The sequence below is a fragment of the Gadus morhua genome, chromosome 8 (genome assembly GCF_902167405.1).
Source record: "Gadus morhua chromosome 8, gadMor3.0, whole genome shotgun sequence".
Lineage (NCBI taxonomy): Eukaryota > Metazoa > Chordata > Actinopteri > Gadiformes > Gadidae > Gadus > Gadus morhua.
Window position 1 is genome coordinate 1,200,720 of NC_044055.1, and position 26,826 is coordinate 1,227,545.

Sequence of the window (26,826 nt, forward strand, 5' to 3'; positions counted from 1 at the left end):
CTGCAGCCATGGCAGAACGAGACAACACGAGCCTCTACCAGCGAAACTCAACGTGTCTTCAGGCTTTCATTTAGGATGAGGGGGTGGGTTGTTCATATATCAACGTAGAATGGTTGAACATCGAATTGAATCGTCGTACAAACAATAGATACACCACATTGTTGCATTATAATCCGCTCTATGGGTTATTATGTCAAAATAAAAAGGGGATGAAACTGAGAAAAAAATAGTGATTAGATCACCAATTAGGTTGTTTTATGACAATAAAATACAAAAAAACAGACAAATAAAAAAAGTATTTGTCATTCAAATTGTTTGTCTCATCACACACGAATAGTAGCCCCCCAACGCTTTTTAAAGAGTATGGTGCTGAAGGCTCTTCATGGTGTGTGTGTGTGTGTGTGTGTGTGTGTGTGTGTGTGTGTGTGTGTGTGTGTGTGTGTGTGTGTGTGTGTGTGTGTGTGTGTGTCCAACATCCCCTCAGCCCTAAGGCTATGGACTTGCCGCACAGAATGGGAGAAGTGATTGAGTTGTGCTACATTTCAAGTTATAGTCTTGGAAAAGATAGTGTTAATTTTTATGTTTAATACATCAAATTGACAATTTATTATATTTGACAAAGCACAATTTGATGTTGTAGAATGATATGACGGCTAATATCACAACATTATCGTGATACTTTTTGCACTGAATCTACCCAATCAGATTCAGAATGTTGAGAATGGGCCGTTTGGATTCGACGTTTCATTCTTTGTTGTTGAGCTTTAACTTTACGTTGCTTCCCACTCTACATCAGCTGCTCCAGGACCCATCAGTGGCAAAATCAGTTACAATATAAAATTAACTACACTAGTAGATTGATTGATTTCCATTAAATGTGTATGCGTGAGTTTGGTTGCATGCTATCTCTGACAAACAAACATGTTACATTTTGAATTGGCAGACACATGAGAGAAATACTTTGGCTTTTGGAACCAATTAACTAACAATTTGATGAATTTGCATGATGGTTTCTCTGAGACTAAGAATTACAGCAAAGAATTTGACAATGTCAACAAGAACATAGAACACAAACATTAAAAAAATGAAATAAATACAAATCAATAGTTTCTACCGTAGCCACTGCCCTCCGTCCCTGGTCTGATTATTTTATTGTGCATAACATTTAATAGTTTGTACTGAGTCAAACGTTGAAAGTAGAAAAGGCATCATATTTGATTATTGTATGTCATTGTGATGATAATAATAAATAGAACTGATAATGCTGAATTCCAAGTTTTGCATATACTGTGTTTTACCCGCGGAAGATGTGTACATGAATAAATAAATAAATACATAAATAAAACATTTTTGTGTGAAATATTCGAGTCTCACAGAGCCAAAAGCTCCATATCTTACAGCATATACATTGTTGTCAAACTACAAAGACAAACTGTGTCCCCCACACCACAGTTTCAATTTGCAGAGCTGAAAAATACAAAAACAATCTCATGGCTATTTCCCATTCGAGCAGCGTTACATAGAAATGGAATAGAAATGTCGGATATTCTTTAAGTAAAGCACGTCTAGCAGTCTTCGAACCCCATTGCACGCCTCTGACCACTTTATTAAAAAGTGTCGATTTCACCACAGTGCATCCCACTTCAGATTTGTCCCATACCTGTTAAGATACTAAGGATGGCACGATCTGTATTTTGCTAACATGTATGTGACGAACATGTCTATGTATGTGTAGCTAGCGTTAAGGTCGGTGGAACTGATCTGATAACAAGGCATTCAGGATAATGGATTCCCTTTCAAATCCTTAACACGGGAAAAAACGAAACCCAAGATCTGTAAAACTTCTCAAAACATGTGTTCACCAAAACAAGCTTTGTAGAACCATGACATCGCAATGCAATACTCGTTTTGTTCCTCTTTGACGCCTTTTGAATGACCTCAAAGTTCCTGTGACCGATCTCTGGCTTCTACGATTTAGAGCCACTTGATGACGCAATATCAAATGTTGCGCAAAGTTTTTTGCACGCCCACTTCTGTGACAACATACCCAGCAACAAACCAGTGAGAAGGTACATGCAGGTGGAAAGAGGGGCCCCCCAGGGGTCTACCGGTCACGGCCCGCACAGACTTTATGTCGCCAAAGGATCCTCCTATGTCCAGTAGCGTGTTGTTCATCCTTCAACCCCCGTAAGAGAGAGAGAGAGAGAGAGAGAGAGAGAGAGAGAGAGAGAGAGAGAGCATCAAACAGGCAGAGTGAGCTTGCTTGGGCTGAGGGGGGGCGTGGAGGGGACTGCCCCCTTGGGGGGGTGCACTCTACCCCCCAGGGGTCACAGTGCTGCAGTCTGATTGAGGCACTCTTCCCACTGAAGGCTGCCGTGTTCCCGATGAGAGACACAGAAACAAAGAGAGCTGTTGGTGTGTGTGCGTGTGTTTGACGGGTGTTTAGGGAGCAGTGGTCAGTCTGTGGTCGTGCTGTCACTCCGCTCCATACGTAGTGCAGAACAACAGAGAGCTGTGCACCACAGCTCTCTTTCAGTTTGTTTTTTACAGTTTTTACTACTACTGCAGGTCGACGAGGCGGGTCCCTGAGAGAGTTTGCGTGTGTGCGTGTGTGTGTGAGCGCGTGTGTGTGTGTGTGTGTGTGTGTGTGTGTGTGTGTGTGTGTGTGTGTGTGTGTGTGTGTGTGTGTGTGTGTGTGTGTGTGTGTGTGTGTGTGTGTGTGTGTGTGTGTGTGTGTGTGTGTGTGTGCGTGCGTGCGCGCGCGCGCACACACACATCCACTACTCGAGTCCGAACGTGCTGGTCTCCTCGACGGCGATGAGGAGCTTATCGTACAACATGTTGCATGATGGGTAAGGAGGGAGATCCAGCCGGTTGAAACACGTGTGAGCCCTGGAGAGACAACAAACACAGGGGGATCGGACTCACTCATTCCTGCTTCATCAATACCCATCGTAGGGGTAGGGCTAGGGCTCGATATACGTCAACACCGCCGCCATCTTGCTGCGGGGTAACCCCCCACCTGAATGAATGAACGTCCCTTTGGGTAGAGGTCCTTTCCTAGTCACCCAAAACTGTCTTATTTATAAGCAATCCTGGAGCGGGTTGGAGAGTAAATGAAAAAGGAAAAGTGAAAGGACCTCTGCCCCGTGGAGCGGTCTTCATTCAGGCGGGAGGTTACCCCCCCCTGTGGCGAGATGGCGCCATTGTTGACGCATGCTTGGAAGCCGACTGCGTTATTACAGCCTGCAGCACACATCAGCATGGAAAACCGCATCCCGGAATAGAGGAGGGGGCGATCAAAGAAGCCCTCCCCGTTGTAGGCCTACCCGCCCCGTTGTAGGCCTACCCGCCCCGCTGTACGCCTACCTGTCCCGCTGTAGGCCTACCTGCCCAGCTCTCTGCCTACCTGCCCTGCTGTAGGCCTACCTGCCCTGCTGTAGGCCTACCTGCCCTGCTCTTTGCCTACCTGCCCTGCTCTCTGCCTACCTGCCCTGCTGTAGGCCTACCTGCCCTGCTCTCTGCCTACCTGCCCTGCTGTAGGTCTACCTGCCCTGCTCTCTGCCTACCTGCCCCGCTGTAGGCCTACCTGCCCCGCTGTAGGCCTACCCGCCCCGCTGTAGGCCTACCCGCCCTGCTCTCTGCCTACCTGCCCTGCTGTAGGTCTACCTGCCCCGCTGTAGGCCTACCCGCCCCGCTGTAGGTCTACCCGCCCCGCTGTAGGCCTACCCGCCCCGCTGGAGGCCTACCCGCCCCGCTGGAGGCCTACCCGCCCCGCTGTAGGTCTACCCGCCCCGCAGTAGGCCTACCCGTCCCGCTGGAGGCCTACCCGCACCGCTGTAGGCCTACCCGCACCGCTGTAGGCCTACCCGCACCGCTGTAGGCCTACCCGCACCGCTGTAGGCCTACCCGTCCCGCTGGAGGCCTACCCGCACCGCTGGAGGCCTACCCGCACCGCTGGAGGCCTACCCGCACCGCTGTAGGCCTACCCGCCCCGCTGTAGGCCTACCCGCCCCGCTGTAGGCCTACCCGCCCCGCTGTAGGCCTACCCGCCCCGCTGTAGGCCTACAGCAGTGAGGTGCTCTAACCTACCTGGGCAGGGAGGTGATCTTGCCCCACTTCTCGATGCAGAAGCGCCTCAGGCCGTTGGAGCCGCGCAGCGCGGTGAAGCCCTCGTAGGGCACGCTGGACGTCCCGGTGACAAACTGCAGCAGGCGCAGCCGCTGCTCGTTGTTGAAGCGCTCCACCACGCCCCAGAACCAGCGGATCACCATGTGGCCGTCGTGGTACCCTGGGGAGGGGAGCACAGCTCAGCACGGTGGGGGGGGGGGGGCGGACCACAGCTCAGCACGGGGGGGGGGGGGGGGGGGGGGGAGCACAGCTCAGCACGGTGGGGGGGGGGGGGGGGGGGCAACCACAACACAACACAACACATCAGGGTGGTGCTGACCCACTACACAACACATCAGGGTGGTGCTGACCCACTACACAACACATCAGGGTGGTGCTGACCCACTACACAACACAACAGGGTGGTGCTGACCCACTACACAACACAACAGGGTGGTGCTGACCCACTATGAAGTAATGGCGGTTTTGGAGGGAAAGACGTTTACAAAGACAGGCAGCCGAATGTTCTCTCACTCTTCTACCAGCGTGGTTAATGCTGATTACTGCTGATTCATCAGTCTTTTGACTTTTGATTCACACAAAATCGGTCTGGCTTTGTGCTCAATTTGAAGTGCATATTTCCTTTTTAAAAAACACACCTTTTCAAGCTATTTTATAACGTGAACTACAATACAGATTTTATTACGTCAATTATTTGGGATTAAAGAAAAGGAACGAAGGATATGAAGAAAAGAACAGCAGAAACGTTTCCAGGCAGAGAAGAAGACACGGGGCCAATAGGAGGGCTAGAAGGGCCGATGGCTGAAGGGACGGGCTGGCCATCAGCTGAGCTCACCTCCACGGTACTCCGTGTTGTTCCTCCAGTCGTGGAGGTCGATCTCCGCCGTGCCGGCGATCACCAGCTCCAGCTCTCGGGCGTCGAACACCGACACCAGCCGCGAGTCCACCACCTAGAAGGCATTAAGTAGTGGGGCGTCAGACCGACGGCCACAGACCCTGATGGACGCCGGAGGCAGCTGAGGGTTCTCATGGCTCCGGCCGGACTCCTCCGTCCACAGACGGACCTGCTGGACGGCTTCGTGGTGTTGATTCATGTTGTCGTTGGCTCCCACAATGCACCAGATGATGTTAGAGTATAACAAAGGACCAGAGTCAAATCTTTAGCAAAACCCCTATAAATATGCTAATAGGATGCTTTATATGCTATATCAGTTTAAATCAGGACAAATGTGTTCGAACATGGTTGTTGTTATTGAAATCAAAGCAGGCAACCTTATTTTGAAGGGTATCTTTTGTATCAAATGAATGAAAATGCATCACAGACGTAGAAAAGGTCTCACAATCTCACACACACACACACACACACACACACACACACACACACACACACACACACACACACACACACACACACACACACACACACACACACACACACACACACACACACACACACCTCGTAGAAGCCGCGGACCATGGCCTCGGCCTGCTGCACCACCCCCCGCTCCACCCTCCAGCGGACCATGCGCTCGATGTACTCCTTCTTGTTCTTCTCCGTCACGTTGATGTTGGCTCCGCCCGACTTCAGCTCCCTCTCCGTCACCTGGGGGTGCGGGCCGCAGGCGACCCGGCGGGACACAGCGGAGGGACAGATGAGTGGCCTGAGGGTGCTCTGACACGCCCACCTCCCCAGCAGAGGGGGGGGGGGGCGCACTGACACGCCCACCTCCCCAGCAGAGGGGGGGGGGGGTGGGGGGGCGCTCTGACACGCCCACCTCCCCAGCAGAGGGGGGGGGGGGCCCAGAGCCGGGGGTCTGAAGGGCCGGTTAAGGTCCCACGTCCACGCAGCGCTGTCACCCCACAGACGCTCTCGGGAACCTTGACGGTTCTGCGTCGGGTTTTAGTGAGCGGACCAATCACAGCCCTCGCTGCTGCGTCGCCTCGACGGAAGGTTAACATTTTTGTGAGGCGCGCGTCCGGCCCTTGCGGTGAACGCAAGGAGGGTCCGCAAGGATGTCAGGGGTCCGTGACCCCTTACGTTATGTGTACGTGGGACCATAATCAGCCCTTAAGGACCTCAGCATAAACACAGGAGGACTTTGTGCATCCAGTCTGGATAAACTGGAGTGAAGCACAACCAAAATAGACGGCCGTGTGCCCTGTGGGCGGCTGCTTTGTGTGTTCACAAGCTCTCCAACGCCCACACTCACCTGCTTCCAGCTGCTTTATGCTCTGAACGACGGGACCTGTTCTGAAACAGCACCACAGAGAGGCCGGCTGGCAGAATCGGGCCACGCCTACAGCTCTACCGCCCTTCTGTTCTGTACGACTACAGAACCTGTACGACCTGGCTCCCCTGGTTCATGGAGACTACAGGCCGACGCCATGAATCCATCGAGTGCCCCCCTTTGAACATGAGCAGCGTGTTCTATGAACGCATGCATAGATGGCATCAACAACACACAACACAAATGCTGGCTAACCCCCCAAGAGTTAGCCAGCATTAAGCGTCTGTGAACATCCTTCTCAGAGCATCGGTTTATGACCATCTCATTCCTGATTGAATACTTTGGACCACGAAGGCGTCCAGGGGCTGTCTGACAGAGACTGGGCCCTTCTGTCATTCCGAGCTCAGTCTCTGTGTGTCTGCTGTGATTAAATGGGATTATCTATAGATTATATATTTATTTGTGGGGTCTGTCAGGTAGGAGGTGGGGGGAGGCTGTGAGACCTTCTCAGCGCGCCACTGCAGACTGACCTGCCCGAAGACCTCCTCGTTGACCGTGAAGGTGAGCTCCAGGACCTGCGTGATGTCGTTGTCCTTCATCCACTGCAGCGACTGGTGGAACTCCTCGTCCAGGTACTCCAGGTCGCTGAGGTCCGTGGCGCTGGGGGGCGCACAACAGGTAGAGAACACACACACACACACACACACACACACACACACACACACACACACACACACACACACACACACACACACACACACAAACACACACTCATATTACAGACTGAATGTATGGTCATGGTTTACACAGCTTTGAAATATTACATTATACTACGAGTCCATTTTGGACACCTAAAGTTGCTGTAGGTGAGATTTATGAATTATACTTTTAGTGTAGTTAGTTAGAAATGCCATAGCCACCTGTGAGCTATAAGTGATTAAACGGTCACTGCACCTAACCCTGTATCAGATCCAATCTGTCAATCACAGGTGCATGAATGTAAGACGTATAAATGTTTCAACATTTCCTTCTTTTCAGATCTCTCTCTTTCCGTCTCTTCCCTACAGCAGCTCTGAACAACGGCTGTGAGTCATGTGTCAGAGTGTACGTACAGTCGGAGCAGCGCTTTGTAGAAGGGTCTGGTGAAGAAGGCGTCCAGGAGGTACTGGTGAATCAGCGCCAGGCCCAAGACCCGACCGCTGAAACGAAACCTGGAGAGAAACAAGCAAATATTTGGGCTGGTGAGCTTTTCCATTTCAGCAGCAATAGGATTCAGATTGGCAGAAAAAACATTTAAATTTGATGATCAGGTTTTGAGGCCACTACTAACGATTGATCACTCGTTTAGTTGAACTCTTTGCAACAATACAACTCTCTGGCTACAAACGATTGACAACATTGTTATAACAAATGGACAGAACAGAAAGTGTACTGGACTCTCTAACTACTTATATTGTTTTATACATATTGGATTTTTTTAATTTTTTTTAATTTCCTGGATTGATAAAGGTTAATCTTATCCTAACCCATCTTTTATCTTTTATTTAGGTATAAAACGATTAAAAATGTAATATACATACACACAAACAACTACAATAAAAGAACAGGGTTAGGGTTTCAATATATATACTAACTTTCAATGGATTTCGATCATTTTCATATATATATATGCGCGCGCGCGCATATAAAAATTATCTAAATGAAAATTATTTAAATCCATGTGTGCGTGCGTGCGTGCGTGCGTGCGTGCGTGCGTGCGTGCGTGCGTCTGTGTGTGTGTGTGTCCGTGCGTGTGCGGTCTCCTCACCATTCCAGCTGGTTCTCCACGAAGGCTGACATGGGGCTGATCTGCACGGTGTAGGTGTCGTTGGCCGAGTACTCAAACAGACCATAATACGGGTTGAACAGCTCCTGGGACAGCAGGAAGAAGAACTCCCTGGAGGGCCCGCTGTAGTCCAGCCTGATTGGTGGAGAGGACCACATGTTTAGAGGCGGAGTCAGCGATGGCGAGTGACCTCACTCCTGTTGGCGTCTGGAGCGAGATCCCAAACGAACACAGCCCACTCGCCCCGCCCTCCCGTGTTTCGTCCATCGCGTAAAAACCGTCATGAACGCAGCGCAAAACCCCACAACACCCGCCCCTGGTCGGTGATTGGTTGGAATACTATTTATTTGGTTTAGAGTGGCTGGTAGTACCATTTGTTTATGTGTGCGATCTCGGACCGTAGGCTGCCTACGGAGAAACGTTTTTTGACGGCTGCTTATGGGGCGGGAAGCTAGTGGGTCATGAGGAACGATCAGATGAATGTGGTCGTTTATGTATCTGCCTAGAATCGTTGATGCAACCTTTAAGGTCTAGGATTCAGATTCAGTGCACTATATTAAAGGTCCCATGACATGAAAATCTCACTTTGTGAGGTTTTCTAACATAAATATGAGTTCCCCTAGCCTGCCTATGGTCCCCCAGTGGCTAAAACTTGCGTTTGGTGTAAAACGAGCACTAGCTGTTCTGCTCGCCTTTGAAAAAACGGAGGCTCAAGCGCGCTGATTTGGAATGTCTGTGCTCATGACGTCATGAGGAATCTCGGCTCCTCCCCTTACTCTGCCTGGCCCGCCCAGAGACGTTGGCCCGCCAATGAGACTCGACCGTGCGAGCGCCACATGTGTGTGTGTGTGTGTGTGTGTGTGTGTGTGTGTGAATACACACACTGTAACGCAAGTGTTTCTTGTCGGTTCTTTGACGTGTCTTGTATTTCCACAACGAGACTGTCGTGGGGGTTATCTGAGCCATGTTTGAGAAGGAATTGGGGGAAAGGAACTTTGGTTTGACTCGCTGAAGTACATGAACTGCGACATGCCGCCGGTTGCCGCGAGGCACCATCGCCCGGCAGCGGGCAGCTGGCAGCAGGCAGCGCGCGGTTCAGTCGACTTCAGGTTGATGTGAAAGTGGAAGAACCAGAGACGTCGCAGAACCCGACAAAGTCGTTTGTGATTCATAATATCGTCTGGAGGCGCACACAATATATTATATGATATAGATATCTATGTATTATATGATATTATTTAGATATAGAGCTCCAGGACTGTAACGCAAGTGTTGTACACTTCCTTGTTATTTGGCGCATAACGCGTCGGACTCTCGTCTCTGGTATTTCTACAACGAGACTCGTATTGGGGGTTATCTCAGCCAAGGTTGAGAATGAATTGGGGGGAAAGAACTTTGGCTTCGACTCCCTCAAGTCAAGAACATGAACCACGACAAGGAGGAGAAAGGGATCTTTGCCGGGCAGCGCTTAGGCACCTCCGCCTCCGGCGGTGGTCCCTCAGCGGGGCTCAAGCGGGAGACATTCGCCGCCAACAATCCCTTTCTCCTCCATGTCGTGGTTCATGTTCTTGAGGGAGTCAAAGCCAAAGTTCCTTCCCCCCAATTCATTCTCAACCTTGGCTGAGATAACCCCCAATACGAGTCTCGTTGTAGAAATACCAGAGACGAGAGTCCGACGCGTTATGCGCCATCACACCAACAGCAGAACGGTTATCCAAATAACAAGGAAGTGTACAACACTTGCGTTACAGTCCTGAAGCTCTATATCTAAATAATATCATATAATACATAGATATCTATATCATATAACATATTTTGTGCGCCTCCAGACGATATTATGAATCACAAACGACTTTGACGGGTTCTGCGACGTCTCTGGTTCTTCCACTTTCGCATCAACCTGAAGTCGACTGAACTGCGCGCTGCCTGCTGCCGGCTGCCCGCTGCCGGGCGATGGTGCCTCGCGGCATGTCGCAGTTCATGTAGCCTACTTCAGCGAGTCAAACCAAAGTTCCTTTCCCCCAATTCCTTCTCAACCATGGCTCAGATAACCCCCACGACAGTCTCGTTGTGGAAATACAAGACACGTCAAAGAACCGACAAGAAACACTTGCGTTACAGTGTGTGTATTCACATTGATGTGGACGTTGAAGAACCAGGAACGTCGGAATATCGGCTCACACAGCTTTTGGCCGTGATAATATGTATTATATGATATAGATATCTGTGTAGGCTATATGATAATATTTAGATATAGAGCTCCAGGACTCCCGTGTGTTCTAGAATATTTACAGAAAACGGCTAAAGGCTGTGTGCGCCTCGCCATTGCGATACATCCACTGTAAACAGAGCGCATGGTACCGTCCCTGGCTGCAAGCTGCTCAGGGCCACACCCCCACCCTCCTCCTTGACACGCCCACCGAAACAGCGCATTTGGGGGAAGCTCAATGTGCGACTGGCTCGGAGTGGCTGTAACTCTGCACCACGGCTGAATTTCAGGAACGTCTTTGAATACTGTGTTAGTTGCCCACTAATACCTATATTAAAGAATACATAAAATAGCATGTCATGGGACCTTTAATCCCGGGGGGAAATTGTTACCGTACGAAATGCTCTGCCCTAGATAGAGAAATAAGGATACAAAAATAGAGAATTGTTATAAAATAAGTAATGAATAATAAACGTAGACAAAAACGAAAGGCAGCAAAATATGAAAAGATGCTTAAGAAATATATAGACGTAACCTCACTATGAAGCGTCTCAATTGAACTGCGATACTGTAAAGACAGGGTGTGAGGACAGAGAGAGAGATGGTGGATCCATGTGTTGGGAGAAGGACCCACCCTTCCTCTCCGATGAAGGTGATGTAGAGCTTGTTCCTCTGGAGCTCCTTGCGGGAGTAGGCCATGACCTGGTTGAACGTCCCCTCCAGCAGATTGTCCCGGCGAACCATCAGCCTGAGAAACAACAACAACAACAACAACAACAGTAGCATGAGTTGGACAGGAAGACCACAATATCTGACCCTTAACGACTGAAGTGGATACAAATATACTAAGAGGTTTGGGTGTGTGCCCGGTAACAGATGGTTTAGCGTGGTATTGAGGGCTACCATGTCAGTCAAGCAGGCAAGTTTGCAGTGTGCCTGACGTACATGGTAGTCCTCAAAAGTGTGTGTGTGTGTGTGTGTTTATATGTGCGCAGGATCATCCCTGTCATACCAAAGCACTAACAGTCCCTGCAGTGCCCACTCTGGCCACTAGAGGCCGCCAGAGTGCGCTCACAGGGCGAGCTCTTACTTGATCTTCCCCGGGCCCTGGCCGTAGCCCTTAGCCTCCAGCTTCCTGTAGAAGTTCCTCAGCTTGGCCTCAAAGTCCCGTCGGTAAGGGGCCGGCGCCCGGGCCCTCTGGGTGCCTGTGCACACACACACACACACACACACACACACACACACACACATATATTAATCCACCGTATGCCTTCATAAAGCATAAGCCGCTGGCTACCCAGTCTGCAGGTTGTGATCCCTCAGATCATCAGCGGTGGACACGCCCTGACTGTCATGACGCTGAAGCAGCTCAGCTGGCCAATCAGAGGCCGGCGCCGGCGCTATCAGGCCTCAGCTGGGCCAATCACAGGCCGGCGCCGGTGCTATCTGGCCTCAGCTGGGCCAATCAGAGCCAGGCCCTGAGCTATCAGGCCTCAGCTGGGCCAATCAGAGCCAGGCCCTGAGCTATCAGGCCTCAGCTGGGCCAATCAGAGCCAGGCCCTGAGCTATCAGGCCTCAGCTGGGCCAATCAGAGGCCGGCACCGGCGCTATCAGGCCTCAGCTGGGCCAATCAGAGCCAGGCCCTGAGCCATCAGGCCTCAGCTGGGCCAATCAGAGGCCGGCACCGGCGTTATCAGGCCTCAGCTGGGCCAATCAGCCAGGCCCTGAGCTATCAGGCCTCAGCTGGGCCAATCAGAGCCAGGACCTGAGCTATCAGGCCTCAGCTGGGCCATTCAGAGCCAGGCCCTGAGCTATCAGGCCTCAGCTGGGCCAATCAGAGGCCGGCACCGGCGCTATCAGGCCTCAGCTGGGCCAATCAGAGCCAGGCCCTGAGCCATCAGGCCTCAGCTGGGCCAATCAGAGGCCGGCCCTGAGCTATCAGGCCTCAGCTTCAGCATTCAGCCGAGCAGTTTTTATTTTGTTTCTTATTTTTTATTAACAATATGTCATAATGGACTTTTTTTTTAACGACATTTGACATATTCGTAGATAAAATATTACTCATATTTGACACAATATTTTGACCCCAAAAAAGGGTAATGTTGTCCATCAAATAATGAGCAAAGACCTTAACCCTAACCCTAACCCCAACCCACCCATCCCCGCTCGTCCCTTTAAGACCTTTTTTGAGCCTTTCTACGAGCGTTGATTGTCATAGGGTCAGTCTGTGACGCGTGTCACAGGGAGTCACACCCACCTTTACCGGGAGACTTGCGGGGCGACGCCCCAGGAGAGCAGTGAGGGGAGAAGGAGAAGCCATGTTGGAAGGACGATGGGACGAAAGACATGATGTCCTCCTCAAACAGACTGGAGAGAGAGAGAGAGAGGGGGGGGGGAGAAGTGAGAGAGGGGGGGAGAGAAGAGAGAGAGAGAGAAAGAGGGAGAGAGAAAGAGAGAGGGACAGAGAGGGACAGAGAGAGAGAGACAGAGAGAGACAGAGAGAGACACAGAGAGAGACACAGAGAGAGACAGAGACAGAGCGAGAGACAGAGCGAGAGACAGAGCGAGAGACAGAGCGAAAGACAGAGCGAGAGACAGAGCGAGAGACAGAGCGAGAGACAGAGCGAGCGAGAGCGAGAGCGAGAGCGAGAGAGAGAGAGAGAGAGCTGGATAACAAGCCCTGTGCAAACCATGAAGGGTGTACAGCACCTTGTGCTTGAATAAAATAAGTTATTAAGGTTCATCTTGTTTGTTTGAGGGCTGATCCACTGAAGCCCATTATATCCGATGCTATTCAAAATACCGCAATGACACATTGAAGTCAAACAATTATGGAAAACCCTTGATTATGCCGACAGGTGTAGCGTGCTTCAATGTGTAGTTATTAAACTGGCTTTTTAATTTCCATCTGGTAAAATTGAAGAGAAGTAAATCATAAAAGCACAGGTGGAACTATTATACCTTTGCCTTTATTATACCTTTAGGTATAATACGCAATCTTAGCATTTCATTATTAAATAGTAAGAAGAATCGTAGCAGGGTCAACACTAAAGCACCCTGCAGTGTGCCGGGGACATGGAGGGGATTGGGTGACGAGAGAGAGAGCCGGGACAGAATAGATCGGCTTTCAGTACCTCAGCAGAATGACCAGGTCGGCATCACAGGACAGCCGCTCAAGACGCGGAGCTCCTTCTGTCCTGATGTAGTGGATCTTCTCCCTGCACGCGCACACACACACACACACACACACACACACACACACACACACACACACACACACACACACACACACACACACACACACACACACACACACACACACACACACACACACACACACACACGTTCCAGGATTACATCTGATGAAATCCTCAAATCATGATATTGTGGATTGACCTTTGATTGACTGCTTATCATACTAATAATTCATGGAGTTTAAAGAGGGGTCAGGGGTTACCTGAGGGAGGGGTTCCGGGTCAGAGCCGGCTGGCGGTCTGTCAGGATGTCCAGGACGCCGGGCTGACGCAGGAACGCCACGATCTTGTCGTTGTAGGCTAGCAGGCGAAAGAAAGCCCGACGTCAGCAGGGGGAGATGAACAGACCGGCCTACTGATCTGATTAACCCTCCCAGAATAATGGGTTTGTGTTGAGCAGCCCGTTCATTGATCTTCTCTCACAAACGGAGTAAACGTTGTGTAAACAACACAATTATGTACAAAGCACCGCTCCAGGGAACAAGCGCTCTGAAGCCTTGAGGAACGTTCAGTGAGCAGAACGCTCAGTGAGGAACGTTCAGCTAGCCGTAGCTTGAGGAACGTTCAGTGAGCAGAACGCTCCGTGAGGAACGTTCAGTGAGGAACGTTCAGTGAGAAACGTTCAGGGAGGAACGTTCAGTGAGGAACGTTTAGTGAGGAACGTTCAGTGAGCAGAACGCTCAGTGAGCAGAACGCTCAGTGAGCCGTACCTCGGGGAACGTTCAGTGAGGAACGTTCAGTGAGGAACGTTCAGCGAGCCGTACCTCGGGGAACGTTCAGTGAGGAACGTTCAGCGAGCCCTACCTTGGGGAACGTTCAGTGAGGATCGTTCAGCGAGCCCTACCTTGGGGAACGTTCAGTGAGGAACGTTCAGTGAGGAACATTCAGTGAGGAACGTCCAGTGAGGATCGTTCAGCGAGCCGTACCTTGGGGAACGTTCAGTGAGGAACGTTCAGCGAGCCCTACCTTGGGGAACGTTCAGTGAGGAACGTTCAGTGAGGATCGTTCAGCGAGCCCTACCTTGGGGAACGTTCAGTGAGGAACGTTCAGTGAGGAACGCTCAGCGAGCCCTACCTTGGGGAACGTTCAGTGAGGAACGCTCAGCGAGCCCTACCTTGGGGAACGTTGTCCAGCTGCTGCTGCGTCCTCATGGAAGCCACCAGGCCCTTCCCCGACCGGGACATCATCCCTCTGCTCCGGGACACGTCGGAGGCCTAGCGCAGGAACCACACACGCCATTAACACACACACACACAACACACACACACACACACCTAGAGAGCTGTATGCGTTTAACAATGTTGCTTTTTATCATAATGTTATATTTAACTAAAATATTAGTATATTATTAACTATTACTCTAACCCACTGGAATTTTTACACAAAATGTTTATATGAATGACCAATTCAATAACTCACTTAAAAATCAACATCGATTGGATGGATCAACCCTAGCAGTTCATCTAATGATGAAAGTCATTAGAGTCTTTTTGTTGTTGGACAGTTATTTTAATTTGTGGTTTTCGTCGTAGGTAAATATAACTTAAGTGTAACTATCACCCGTGTTTCATCATTTTATTTTATTGTTAATTTTGCTTTTTTTTTAATTTACTTAAAATAAATCTATCTCAGTCCACTCCCCAGAGTCCCTCCCAGAGGCCGGTGGGAGGGACTCTGGCGTTGCCGCGGCGTCGTCATGGTGACCGCGGCTAGCCGAGCGGCAGTACCTCTCCAGCGCTGTAGCTGCGCAGCCTCTGCAGGTGGCGCCGGTGGGTCAGGTGGTTGGGCAGACGGCCGTTCTGCAGGGGGATGCGGGGGTCGATGAAGGTGGTCCCGCGGCTGTTGTGGTCCACGAAGAAGTTCTGGGGGGCGGGGGGACGACGTTATGCATGGATGGTTTATGTGTTTCATAAACCCGGCCTTTATGTGGTAACGCGAGCGATGGGAACTCAGTGGGTCGCGTTTGAGCCACGTGTTGACAGACACACAAAACACACACATAGGCGCGCACAAATCAGAAAGAAACCAACGGGGGAGACAATATATAGAGCAGGGAACCACTGGGGCTTTGACTCCGAACTTCGTTATTCAAATATAATTCGAATATCAAAAAATAAAGCAAAATTCGAACGAATATTAGGCAGCCCTTAATATTGGAACCTGTTATGGGCAGGCCAAGAGGGAGAGACGTCGGAGAACCCCACGCAGTCTATTCATAATATTGTAATGACCACGGAAGAGGCAGTGAATGAAGCGCTATATATATATATATATATATATATATTATTATTATTGATTAGACAGCGATTTATTAGAAACCTAATAAACCGTTTGAACACGCAAGACCGGTAACCATAGCAACGCCGGTAAACAAACCTCGCAAAACCCAATCCAGGTCTTACTGAAGGCATTTAATGGTCAGAATATTATTAATAAATATTCTAATATATTCAAATATTAATATTAATAAACAAACAAAATTCGAATATGATTTTTGGGCATGAGTCAAAGCCGTAGGAACCACTGGCCAGGGCGCATCTTTGGAGCACTAAGGAGCCAAACACAGCCCTCCAGATGAACGTCCTAATAGGACGACGACACGCGGGGTACCATATGTACAACGGTGACCCTGACTCCAGCCCGGGGGGGGGCCCGGGTCTGGGGGGCGCTCACCTTTCCCTGGGGGTCCGTCTTCATCTCCCACCCCCCCGGCAGGTCCAGCTGCTGGCTGGAGAAGCGGTTGATGAAGGTCACCAGGTCGCGGTTGTGCTGGTAGCGCTCAAAGTTGCGGGCGTCGCGGCGGACCTTCAGGATCATGTGCTTGAGGCACGTGCTGTTGGTGAAGAGGCGGTAGGCGCCCTGGGGGGGAGAGGGGGGAGAGGGGGGAGAGGGGGGAGGGGCCTGGGTGAGGCGGGTCCTGGGCCCCCTCTGAGAGAGGCCACTGGGTATGCACACATTGATAGGTTCTTCTGTACAACAATTGTGTGCTTCTTGCAATAATAATTTGCATCTGTCCTAGACGCACTATCTCATGAAGGAATTGCCACGACGGGGGTATTTGGTGTGTGTTTGTGTATGTATGTCTGTATGTATATGTCTGCGTGTGTGTGTGTATGTATGTGTGTGGGTGTGTGTATCTATGTATGTGAGTGTGGTGTATATTTGTGTGAATCTATGATTGTGTGTGTGTATATGTGTATCTATGGATGTGTATATGTATGTACAGTGTGTGTGTGTGTGTGTGTGTGTGTGTGTGTCTGTCTGTGTGTGTGTGTGTGTGCGTCTCACGTAGTTGGCGTGCAGCACGGTGAAGAACTCGGGGTGTGTGATGAACTTGACGGCGGGACTCTGGAGCAGAGCGGAGAGCTTCTGACTGCTGGCCAGGGGGGGGGAGGGGGAGGAGTCCACAGGGGCCTCTGCACGCACACGCACACGCACACACAGACACAGACACAGACACACACACACACACACACACACACACACACACACACACAGACAGACCACCAAAGGCTCAAGATTAGGCTACGTTTAAATGACATCCCGTACACCCCAGAAGATACGATACAATTTCATGTTGATGTTGACTTCATATGAAGTCATAATTTGCATGGCTGTTCGATACATTTTAATGCATTCATTGAATAGTGTTCTTCGAATAGTGTGGTACGATCGTATCGGCGTCGGACGACTTTTTTCATCGATATTTTAATTTTTTGTTGTTTATATTTTTTTTGAATTGAAGCTTGTAAATTTTTTTCACATCATTGTGTCATTTTTATTATTTAAATTTAGGGACCAAAAGCAGCATCGGCTCCAAATATCAGCTCAAGAAAATCGTTATCGTGGTGTCGGTCCTCGGCTGATGGAAGATGAGTCGGTGTCGGTCCCGGCCTACCGTTGTTGTCAGCGGGGGGGGCGGCGTCCGTCTCAGAGCTGTTGCTGAACACGGTCCCCTCGCTCCTCCAGGCCCCGCCCCCGTTCTCCTCCCCCCCCTCCTCCTCCTCCTCCCCGCCCCCTTCTGTCGCCATGGTGCGCTGGATGCTCTGGTACCTGAGGGGATGGACGCACACACACACACACACACACACACACACACACACACACACACACACACACACACACACACACACACACACACACACACACACACACACACACACACACACACACACACACACACACACACACACACACAGATACATTTTGTCCTTGTTTCAACATTGAAATACATTTTGGAATACTGTCCGTCCCACGGGGCAGAGCACCTGCACCATGTAAAACAATCCTGAGGAGAAGATATATAAATATATACACACACACCCCTATTATATAGCACAACTCTGTGCTGGCTGCACTGACCTCTATACGCCAGCACACACTTTACTAGGCTAGCATGCTATTAGTCAATGTGCTAATATTCCACTTCTAACTACTAGCAAACACGCTATTGTTCAGCTGTACTCTCGCCCTTTGCGTTGTGAATATGCATTCCTTTGTCGGAATTCGGCTGAATTGGCACCCGACATTAAAATAAGAAGAAAAATAAGAAGTTCAGCTAATAAAGACTAAATCACACAACATTTCTCAGATTTAAAGTAGATATAATCTACTTTAGAGGTGACATATTATACCCACAGGTGTGAGTGTGATTAGCTGTTATGAGCCATTTAGAAAAACGGCCTCTTCTGACGTCACAGGTGGGCGTGTCCACCTAGATGTGTGACGGATAGATAAGCAGCGTGTGCTCCAGTCCGCTGGGTAGGCTGGTAGACTGATCTACCCAGCACACATCTAGGTGGACACGCCCACTTGTGATGTCAGAAGAGGCAGATTTACAAAACGGCTTGTAGCGGCTAACCATAGATATGTCACCTTTAAACCATTAAACCGTCCCCCCCCAGCGTCCCAGAGCTAGCTCGCCCCTGGTGTCAGTAGCGGCGGCGGCGGCGGCGGGGGGAGGGGGGGAGGGGGGGGGGGGGGGGGTGGTACCTCCGGTTGAGCTGCTCCATCTGGTGGGCGGAGCCTGAGCGGCGCATGCCGTTGGGGGTGGCGGCGGTGGTGGGCCTCTGCCAGGTGGTGGTCCGGTTGATGTGGTCCACGTAGAACACACGACCGTGGCTGTCCACACGCGCCTCCCAGTCTGCCACCACGCACGCACGCACGCACGCACAGACAGACAGACAGACAGGAAGACAGACAGACAGACAGACAGACAGACAGACACACACACAGACAGAGGGAGAGTGTTTAAACGTAGGCCTTGTGGAATAACCCACCAAAGGTTTGATAAAACATACTTTACTTCATATTGTGAGAATGTTGGTTCACTCACTAGTGTACGCTCTCATCATAATCAATATTTGCGTTATAGAAAAAGATAATAAATACTATTATTAATTATTTAATTATTTTTCTTCAGAAAAAAAACCCTTTTGAATCAAGAACGGGGATCTGGATATTACCTACCTAACAAACCAATATCAGAATATTGGAATACTTAGGATCAGCAACCATATACATATTTATGATCCAAACGTATTTATACGGTGGTCTGACATCTGTGTGGGTTTGCAGAGCTGCCCGGTGGAGTCGAGTCTTACTGGGAGGCAGCGGTTCGTCGATGGTCGGGTAGTGGTCAGACTTCAGGGCAGGCATGGGGCAGGCAGGGCTCGACGGCCTGAAGCAGTCGTCTGTCGATCACAACACAGACAACGAGGTTATTCAGGACACTGAATGACGCCGGCGGCTAAAGTGTCCTCGTTCCTTTATGAGTCGGATCCCTGAATCTGTCGGGTGCGCGCCTAAGGGGGATCACCTTCTACTCTGCAAGAAATGCACTACAATTCTATAGAAAGCAATCCAATCACAAAACCTCTCCTTTATGTCGACGTGCACAGTGCAGGCCTAAGACGGACTCTTTTTCAGCCATTACTTTAGCCGTCTTAAGGATGAGGAAAACATGGAGGGAGAAATGATTGAGGACGGGACCTAGGAGGTCCCGTCCTCAATCATTTCTCCCTCCATGTTTTCCCCATCCTTATAGAGGACCTATTATACTACTTTTCTGGTCTTAATTTCTTATTAGTGACTCCTATAGCGCAACCTGACACGAATCACAGCACAAAAAACGATGTAAGTTTTCGGGAAACTCTTCCTCTCATCTGGGTGCTTTCAGCATTCTCTGTCAACGCTCGGTTTCGTCCTTCTCCGCCCCCTCGCCCCCCTCCTGCCAACCCAACTCCGTTGTGATTGGTTACCTTCCTTGGAGCGCGCGCGCGGGCAGATTTGACCAGGCATATGGGGGCGCGGCAGGAGTGCCTCTACGTAGAGGATTTCCCGGAAATGTGAACAAGTGAATTGCAAACGTTGTCCCGAGTGTTTCGCGCTCTGCACAGCCACCCCAGACGGTCAGCAGGGAATACGTCGAAATGCATGTACGTCATTATTCGACATTTTAGCATGGTTAAACATGACTATCAATCATTATATCAACGTTTATAGGTCATAAAAGTCGAAAAAGCATAATAGGTCCCCTTTAAGAGGGCCTGGGTGGGGGGGGGGATAAACTGTGGGCCTGTGAAGCCTTCTGAGAGGGTAACCGTCCTCAACGGCTCCACAAATCAACCGCACCCGAGCTGAGGTAGAGCTCACCTTCTGATCCGCAGCACTGCGAGGAGGAACCTTCCCCGGGGCCCTTCACCTTGGCCCCTCCGGCCTCGTCCTCGTCCTCGTCCTCCTGGGATGAGAAGGCCGTGCCCCCTGACCTGCACAGCGTCCACGCCCAGGGGAGAGACGGATCACTGCAGGCACTCTACAGGCCGCCCCCGCGGAGCGAGGCCCCGGAGGGCGACGCAGGGCGAGACCCCCGATGGCTTCATGTTGACCCAAAGTGGTGCTCAACTCACTCCAATAAGCATTGTTAAGAACATGCACTGAATATCACAAAGTCTGTGCATGAATGCGTGCGTGAGTGCGTTCAAGTGTGTGTGCGCGTGCATGTGTGTGTGTGTGTGTGTGTGCGCGTGCATGTGTGTGTGCGCGTGTGTGTGTGTGTGTGTGTGTGTGTGCGTGCGCGCGCGCGTGTGCGTGCGCGCGCGCGTGTGCGTGCGTGTGTGTGTGTGTGTGTGTGTGTGCGTGCGTGCGTGCGTGTGTGTGTGTGTCTGTGTGTGTGTGTGTGTGCGTGCGTGTGTGTGCGTATGTGGTGGACCCTGACCTGTGCTGACCCAGTCGGGCCGGCCTCCCTCTCTGGGTGAAGCAGGAGTTGCTGCAGCACGGCTCGTACTCCTCCTCCTCCTCCTCCTCCACCTCGTAGCCCATCCCGTTCACCGCCGCGCCCTGGGGACCACAGCGCGGTTAACTACCCAGCAGCACCACAGCACTGTTAACTACCCAGCAGCACCACTGGTTAACTACCCAGCAGCACCACTGGTTAACTACCCAGCAGCACCACAGCACTGTTAACTACCCAGCAGCACCACAGCACGGTTAACTACCCAGCAGCACCACAGCACTGTTAACTACCCAGCAGCACCACAGCACTGTTAACTACCCAGCAGCACCACTGGTTAACTACCCAGCAGCACCACTGGTAACTACCCAGCAGCACCACAACACTGGTAACTACCCATCAGCACCACAACACTGTTAACTACCCAGCAGCACCACTGGTTAGCTACCCAGCAGCACCACTGGTTAACTACCCAGCAGCACCACTGGTTAACTACCCAGCCGGTACAGCAGCACTGGTTAACTACCCAGCAGCACCACTGGTTAACTACCCAGCAGCACCACTGGTTAACTACCCAGCAGCACCACTGGTTAACTACCCAGCAGCACCACTGGTTAACTACCCAGCCGGTACAGCAGCACTGGTTAACTACCCAGCCGGTACAGCAGCACTGGTTAACTACCCAGCCGCTACAGCAGCAGCAGTAGCTAAGACTGGAGGGTTGGAAAGGGAGAGAGAGCAGAAATGATTTTAAACTATGCGACCAATGAAACAGCCTCCTCCCTCTCTCCTCCAATCGAGAGGTGTTGCTTTTTACCCAACTTTGATGGACAGGAAAATAGATTATCTGAGCCAATCAGGGAAGAGAAGCCCTGATTGGTCAGAAAAGTCCAAAATCGATATTGCCTGCTATACAGAGGCATGCACATATACCCTCAATGTGTCTGGGTGACTGTTACATGACTGTTACTTTACCTTCAGTGTGTGTGTGTGTGTGTGTGTGTGTGTGTGTGTGTGTGTGTGTGTGTGTGTGTGTGTCCTAGGGCTGGGCGATTAATCTAATTTTGATCGCGATTTCAATTTTAGCGTAAAAACGATCACAAAACTAATATACCGGTAATTGAGTTTTCGATTTTTTTTTTCTTTTTCATTAAAAGTTTTATAGAACAACTGGATACACATCTGTACATTATTTTAGATTTGAACATTTTGTGTTTCTGAATAAATACATCAAGTTTTGAAACTCAAAATAATCGTTTGAATAACCGTGATTCCAACGTTGACCAAAGTGATCCTGATTCTGGTTCCTCACCTCAGGGTGCCTGCCCTCCGCATCCAGCCTCAGGGCGAGGTCCGACAGGCGGTCCACGGACAGGGAGCGGGGCAGGGTGCGCCGGGGCCCCCCCTCTGGGCCCTCATGGGGGCCCCCGGCGGAGCCACAGCCGCCCTCCTCCCCCCCCTCTGGCAGGAGAACAGACTGATGAGGAATCGATTCAGGGGACTCTCTCTCTCTCTCTCCCTCTCTCTCACACACACACACACACACACACAAACACACAAACACACACACACACACACACACACACACACACACACACACACACACACACACGGACCACTAAACCGTCAGCGCCTCACCCAGGGGCCCGTTGGCGGAGGCCGTCCCTGGGTCTTCGTCGAGGCCCTCCAGATCCAGGGACTCGCCTGACACGGCGTCCCCGTTGAGCAGCTCCTCGGGCTGGACGCAGGGCAGCGTGTGGAGCAGCTGGTGGATGCGTATGTAGTGCGACCTGTGAACCAGGAGCGCTTTAGTTCTACTCAAACGTTACACTCTGAGGAGACCGTATCAGGGGCCTTGAAGACCAGGAAAAGGGATTATTCATGTTTAGGCAAATCTACGTCAACAAAAATATACGAATCATTATGCATCAAACATTCAAACTAGTGCTGTCAAGCGATTAAAATATTTAATCGCAATTAATCGCATTAACGTCATAGTTAACTCACGATTAATCGCGAGTAAGCACATTCTTTTCTATGCTAAATATCCCTTGATTTCTTAGTCCCATACATTTTTTCTCATTTGAATGCTCTTATCAACATGGTGAAGTGCATCGGCTTGCCTTGTGCAAATGTTTTTTTATTGATAACGACATTGGCATATACTGATCAAAACAGGACGATACAAAAAAAAGCCTATAGTGCAATTAAACGATGAACATCCAAACATACTGCCTTGAACATAGCAGTCAGGCTACTGCTTCTTTGTTTTGAGCCAAAGAAAAAAAAAAAGAAAAAAAAGGTTTTAAAAAAAGAAAAATAATTGCGTTAATCGCGCGATAAAAAAATTAACACTGTTAAAATTGGTTTGCGTTAACGCCGTTAATAGCGCGTTTAACTAACAGCACTAATTTGTACATTACATGTTATAATGTATAATGATCTTCATTCTATTTGTTTTATTGAGAGTTCTAGACCTTTGGATGCTGTTCAATCTCCAGCCGTTGGAACGATATAAAAGATGAACCAAACGTCCATCCAATGTGATATAAGAGCCCTGTTTTCCGACAAGGGCTTTATAAATAAACCAATACCAATGCTGAATGTATCTCTCAGCATGAGAAGACCGACCGACCTTATTGAATAGAAGACAGTATCGTAACTACCGCCAGGAGTGAAACCTAAAGGCCGAACGCTCAACAGAATCTAGGGGCTTCAATTGAGGTGCAGATGTGTTCCTATAAAATAAACCCCAATAAACCAACACCGATTGAATACTGCTTCAACGATCCGTTTCCTACAGATCAGAGGGAAGCTATTCCTCATGGCTCAGCCGACCAATCAGAGGGGTCAGGAGGACGCAGCCGACCAATCAGAGGCATCAGAAGGACTCAGCCGACCAATCAGAAGCATCAGGAGGAGTCCCTCGGAGGGACTCCTCCTGATGCTTCTGATTGGCTGGCTGAGTCCTTCTGAGGCCTCTGATTGGGTGGGCTGAGTCATGAGGAGGGACTCCTTCCCCACCAATCAGAGGCATCAGGAGGACGCAGCCCTCCAATCAGAGGCCCCAGGAGGCGGTCCTCTTACCTGGGCGTCTCGGGCTCGGAGCAGGAGGCGATGACCGTCTCCAGTTTGGACACGGGCAGGGAGCAGGGCCGGCTCCGCCTCCTTGGCAAGCTCCTGATGGTCACAGGACAGCCGTTCTCTCCTTCCTCCCCCGTCCCCTCCTCCTCCTCCTCCTCCTCCTCCTCCTCCCCCTGCCCCCCCGGCTCCGGGTCTCCCAGGGTCCTCCTCCTCTCCTGCTGCTCCCCCCCCCTGGCTCTGCTCCGTCTCTCCGGGGACCCCCCGTCCTGCGTCCCACCGTTCTCCTCCCACTGCTCTTCCTCCTCTCCTCCTCCTCCTCCTCCTCCTCTGGTCTCCCCGTCCTCCGCTCCTCCCTCCCGTCTCCCCCCCTCCTCCTCCTCCGCCTCCCCCTCCTCGCCTCGGGGCGTGGAGGGCGTGTGCAGACTCCTCTCCTCGCTCGCCTCCTGCACCGTCGCCAACAGCGACTCCGTGACGCCCGCCGCGTCCGCTTTGGCCGAGGCGGCGCCCTGAGTGTCCCGGGTCAGGCCGGCCTCAGGGGGATCTGGACCGGACGGCTCCTTCTCCTCCTCCTCCTCCTCCTCCTCCTCTTCCTCCTCCTTCTCCGTAGACGCCGTCGTCTGGGCGACAGCCGACCCCTCCATCCCACCGCGCTCCGTCTCTCCCGCCGCCGCCGCCGCCGCCGCCGCCGCCGGCTCCACACTGCAGACGGGGTCCGACGGGAGCCCGTGGCGGCCGGTTCTGGACGGCCTCCGGTGTCTCGACCTCTGGGGGGGCTCGCCGGCGCCGGGGCCGTGGTTGCCCTGGGCGACGCGGAGGGGGCTGCGCGTGTCGTCGGACGAGGTGTGGGCCGCCCGCGAGGGGTGGCTGGAGCGCCGCGCGGCCGGGGGCTGGCGGGCCGGGGAGCACTCGGCGCTGAGGGTCTCGTCGTCTGGAGGCACAGAGCCGAGCGCTTTTTAAACGTTTGTTTTCGTGATAAGGTCGCACTGCGCTCGAGACAACTCGGAACTCGGAAGTTTCGGCGCTGAGATTCCGATCTTCCGACATGATTGCATTCACTCCGAGCAGCGAGTTGTCTTGAACGCAGCGTCGCTCAGGTCCATCAGAACGCCATCATTGTCTTTAGTTTCATTGACTAACGACTAGCTGGTAACAAAGTATTTTTTGCATAGTGAAGACGTGACAACCACATCAACGTTTTGGGGGACACTCATGTGTTCATCCTCATTGTACCTCATGTCCTCTGTGTCATCCGGAGCGGTACAGACCTGGGTGTATGGACGACGTGATCTCGAAGCGGAACTGGAGCTGACCGGTGACGTGCTCATTGGGTAGTCTGCGTCCCAGAGTGTAGTGCACCATCCTATCGCTGAAGAGCAGAAGGACGTTCAGATGAGAAGCTCATTTGCACTGACGTAGAGACACACGTACTGTTGACATGGCTGGCATCACAGAACCAGCACATGGCATATATAAATTATTAATTTGTATATTTATGTAAATTTAAGTGGTTTCCTTCTTTCAGCATTGGTTTTTAAGAGCTGCAGCTGTGTAATTGTGCATTTGAAATGTAAATGAGCACCCTTTTCACACGACAAGTGAGAACACTTAGTCCCCCTGTGATGTTGAAAAGGAAGGAAATCATTTTGTCAAATAAAAAACAAGTACATCCGCTCGGATGTGCATACCTTCTACCAATCTCTAGCAACTAATGTAGTCCCTGAGGAATGTTTTCATCCCTGTGCCCTCCGTCACCCCCCCACACTGGCCTACACTAACACGGTACAGGGACAGACGTTCGCCTTGGTTCCAAATAGTTCCATATTAAAACAGTAAACCACCTCCTCCTACCCGATCGCGTGTTTCTCCAACAGCCTCTGGACGGGCATTGAAAGCTTGCCCAGGAAACGCTTGAAGATAGGTCGGCTTTTAGCAAACTTATCCTTTACTTCTATTTCCAGAACGTCTGTCGGCAGCGAGACGAAGCTGAAGCGCTGCGGTGACAGACGGACGTGGAGGGAGGGGGTCAAAGGATGAGAACAGAGCAGGAAGTCAATAATTAATACAATATTCTATACCACGTTCTATATCCTGTTCTATATCCTGTTCTATACCATGTTCTATACCACGTTCTATATCATGTTCTATACCATGTTCTATACCATGTTCTATACCACGTTCTATACCACGTTCTATACCACATGCTATATCATGTTCTTTACCATGTTCTATACCATGTTCTATATCATGTTCTATACCATGTTATATATCATGTTCTATACTACTGCTGTTGTTTTATCTTGGCCAGGACACTTTTATAGAAAATAAAAATACTAAATTAGTCAAATAAAGTTTAAAAAAAAGTTTAATAATGGTGTAAACGTCAATCTAGCCGTAAACACCAATCAATCAATTAAAATTCACTTTTAAGGGCCTTTACTACACAATCGATTACGCAACTGGCCCCCGATATATACAGGCTATCTGCTCTTGTGTATGCGCACGTGTGTGTGTGCGTGTGTGTGTGTGTGTGTGTGTGTGTGTGTGTGTGTGTGTGTGTGTGTGTGTGTGTGTGTGTGTGTGTGTGTGTGTGTGTGTGTGTGTGTGTGTGTGTATGGCCTGTGTGCGTGTGCGTGTGCATGTGTGTGCATGTGTGTGTGTGTGTGTGTGCGTGCGTGCACCTCTCTGTTCCAGCGGGGGTTGATGGTGCTGTACACGATGCCCGAGCGCTTGTCCTGGCCGTGGTGCGGCAGCGAGGGGAAGATGCTGTTCTTCCCTGGCTGGATGGAGATCTTCAGGTAGGGGTCCGGGCTGAAGAACATCCCCTTCTTCAGGCCCACTGCGTTGAAGTCTTCACAAGATAAACA

General features: G+C 50.7%; 1 protein-coding gene across 1 annotated transcript in view; it reads right to left on the reverse strand.

Annotated features, from left to right (window-relative positions):
- Positions 1-2,693: 2,693 nt before the first annotated feature.
- Positions 2,694-26,826, reverse strand: part of hecw1b (HECT, C2 and WW domain containing E3 ubiquitin protein ligase 1b) — a 31,317-nt gene continuing 7,184 nt past the window's right edge. The window contains exons 7-33 of the mRNA XM_030364837.1: positions 26,641-26,810; positions 25,811-25,953; positions 25,228-25,328; positions 23,966-24,890; positions 22,517-22,668; positions 22,191-22,339; positions 20,864-20,985; positions 20,302-20,414; positions 19,251-19,340; positions 18,640-18,790; positions 17,546-17,700; positions 16,936-17,063; positions 16,321-16,506; positions 15,375-15,509; positions 14,762-14,861; positions 13,851-13,947; positions 13,528-13,611; positions 12,651-12,760; positions 11,484-11,598; positions 11,028-11,141; positions 8,167-8,319; positions 7,472-7,570; positions 6,890-7,019; positions 5,588-5,734; positions 4,967-5,081; positions 4,093-4,291; positions 2,694-2,892 (exon numbers count right to left, since the gene is read on the reverse strand). Of these exons, the coding sequence (XP_030220697.1) occupies positions 2,781-2,892; positions 4,093-4,291; positions 4,967-5,081; positions 5,588-5,734; positions 6,890-7,019; positions 7,472-7,570; positions 8,167-8,319; positions 11,028-11,141; positions 11,484-11,598; positions 12,651-12,760; positions 13,528-13,611; positions 13,851-13,947; positions 14,762-14,861; positions 15,375-15,509; positions 16,321-16,506; positions 16,936-17,063; positions 17,546-17,700; positions 18,640-18,790; positions 19,251-19,340; positions 20,302-20,414; positions 20,864-20,985; positions 22,191-22,339; positions 22,517-22,668; positions 23,966-24,890; positions 25,228-25,328; positions 25,811-25,953; positions 26,641-26,810 (4,295 nt within the window). The 3' untranslated portion in view covers positions 2,694-2,780. The remainder of the gene's footprint in view (positions 2,893-4,092; positions 4,292-4,966; positions 5,082-5,587; positions 5,735-6,889; positions 7,020-7,471; positions 7,571-8,166; positions 8,320-11,027; positions 11,142-11,483; positions 11,599-12,650; positions 12,761-13,527; positions 13,612-13,850; positions 13,948-14,761; positions 14,862-15,374; positions 15,510-16,320; positions 16,507-16,935; positions 17,064-17,545; positions 17,701-18,639; positions 18,791-19,250; positions 19,341-20,301; positions 20,415-20,863; positions 20,986-22,190; positions 22,340-22,516; positions 22,669-23,965; positions 24,891-25,227; positions 25,329-25,810; positions 25,954-26,640; positions 26,811-26,826) is intronic.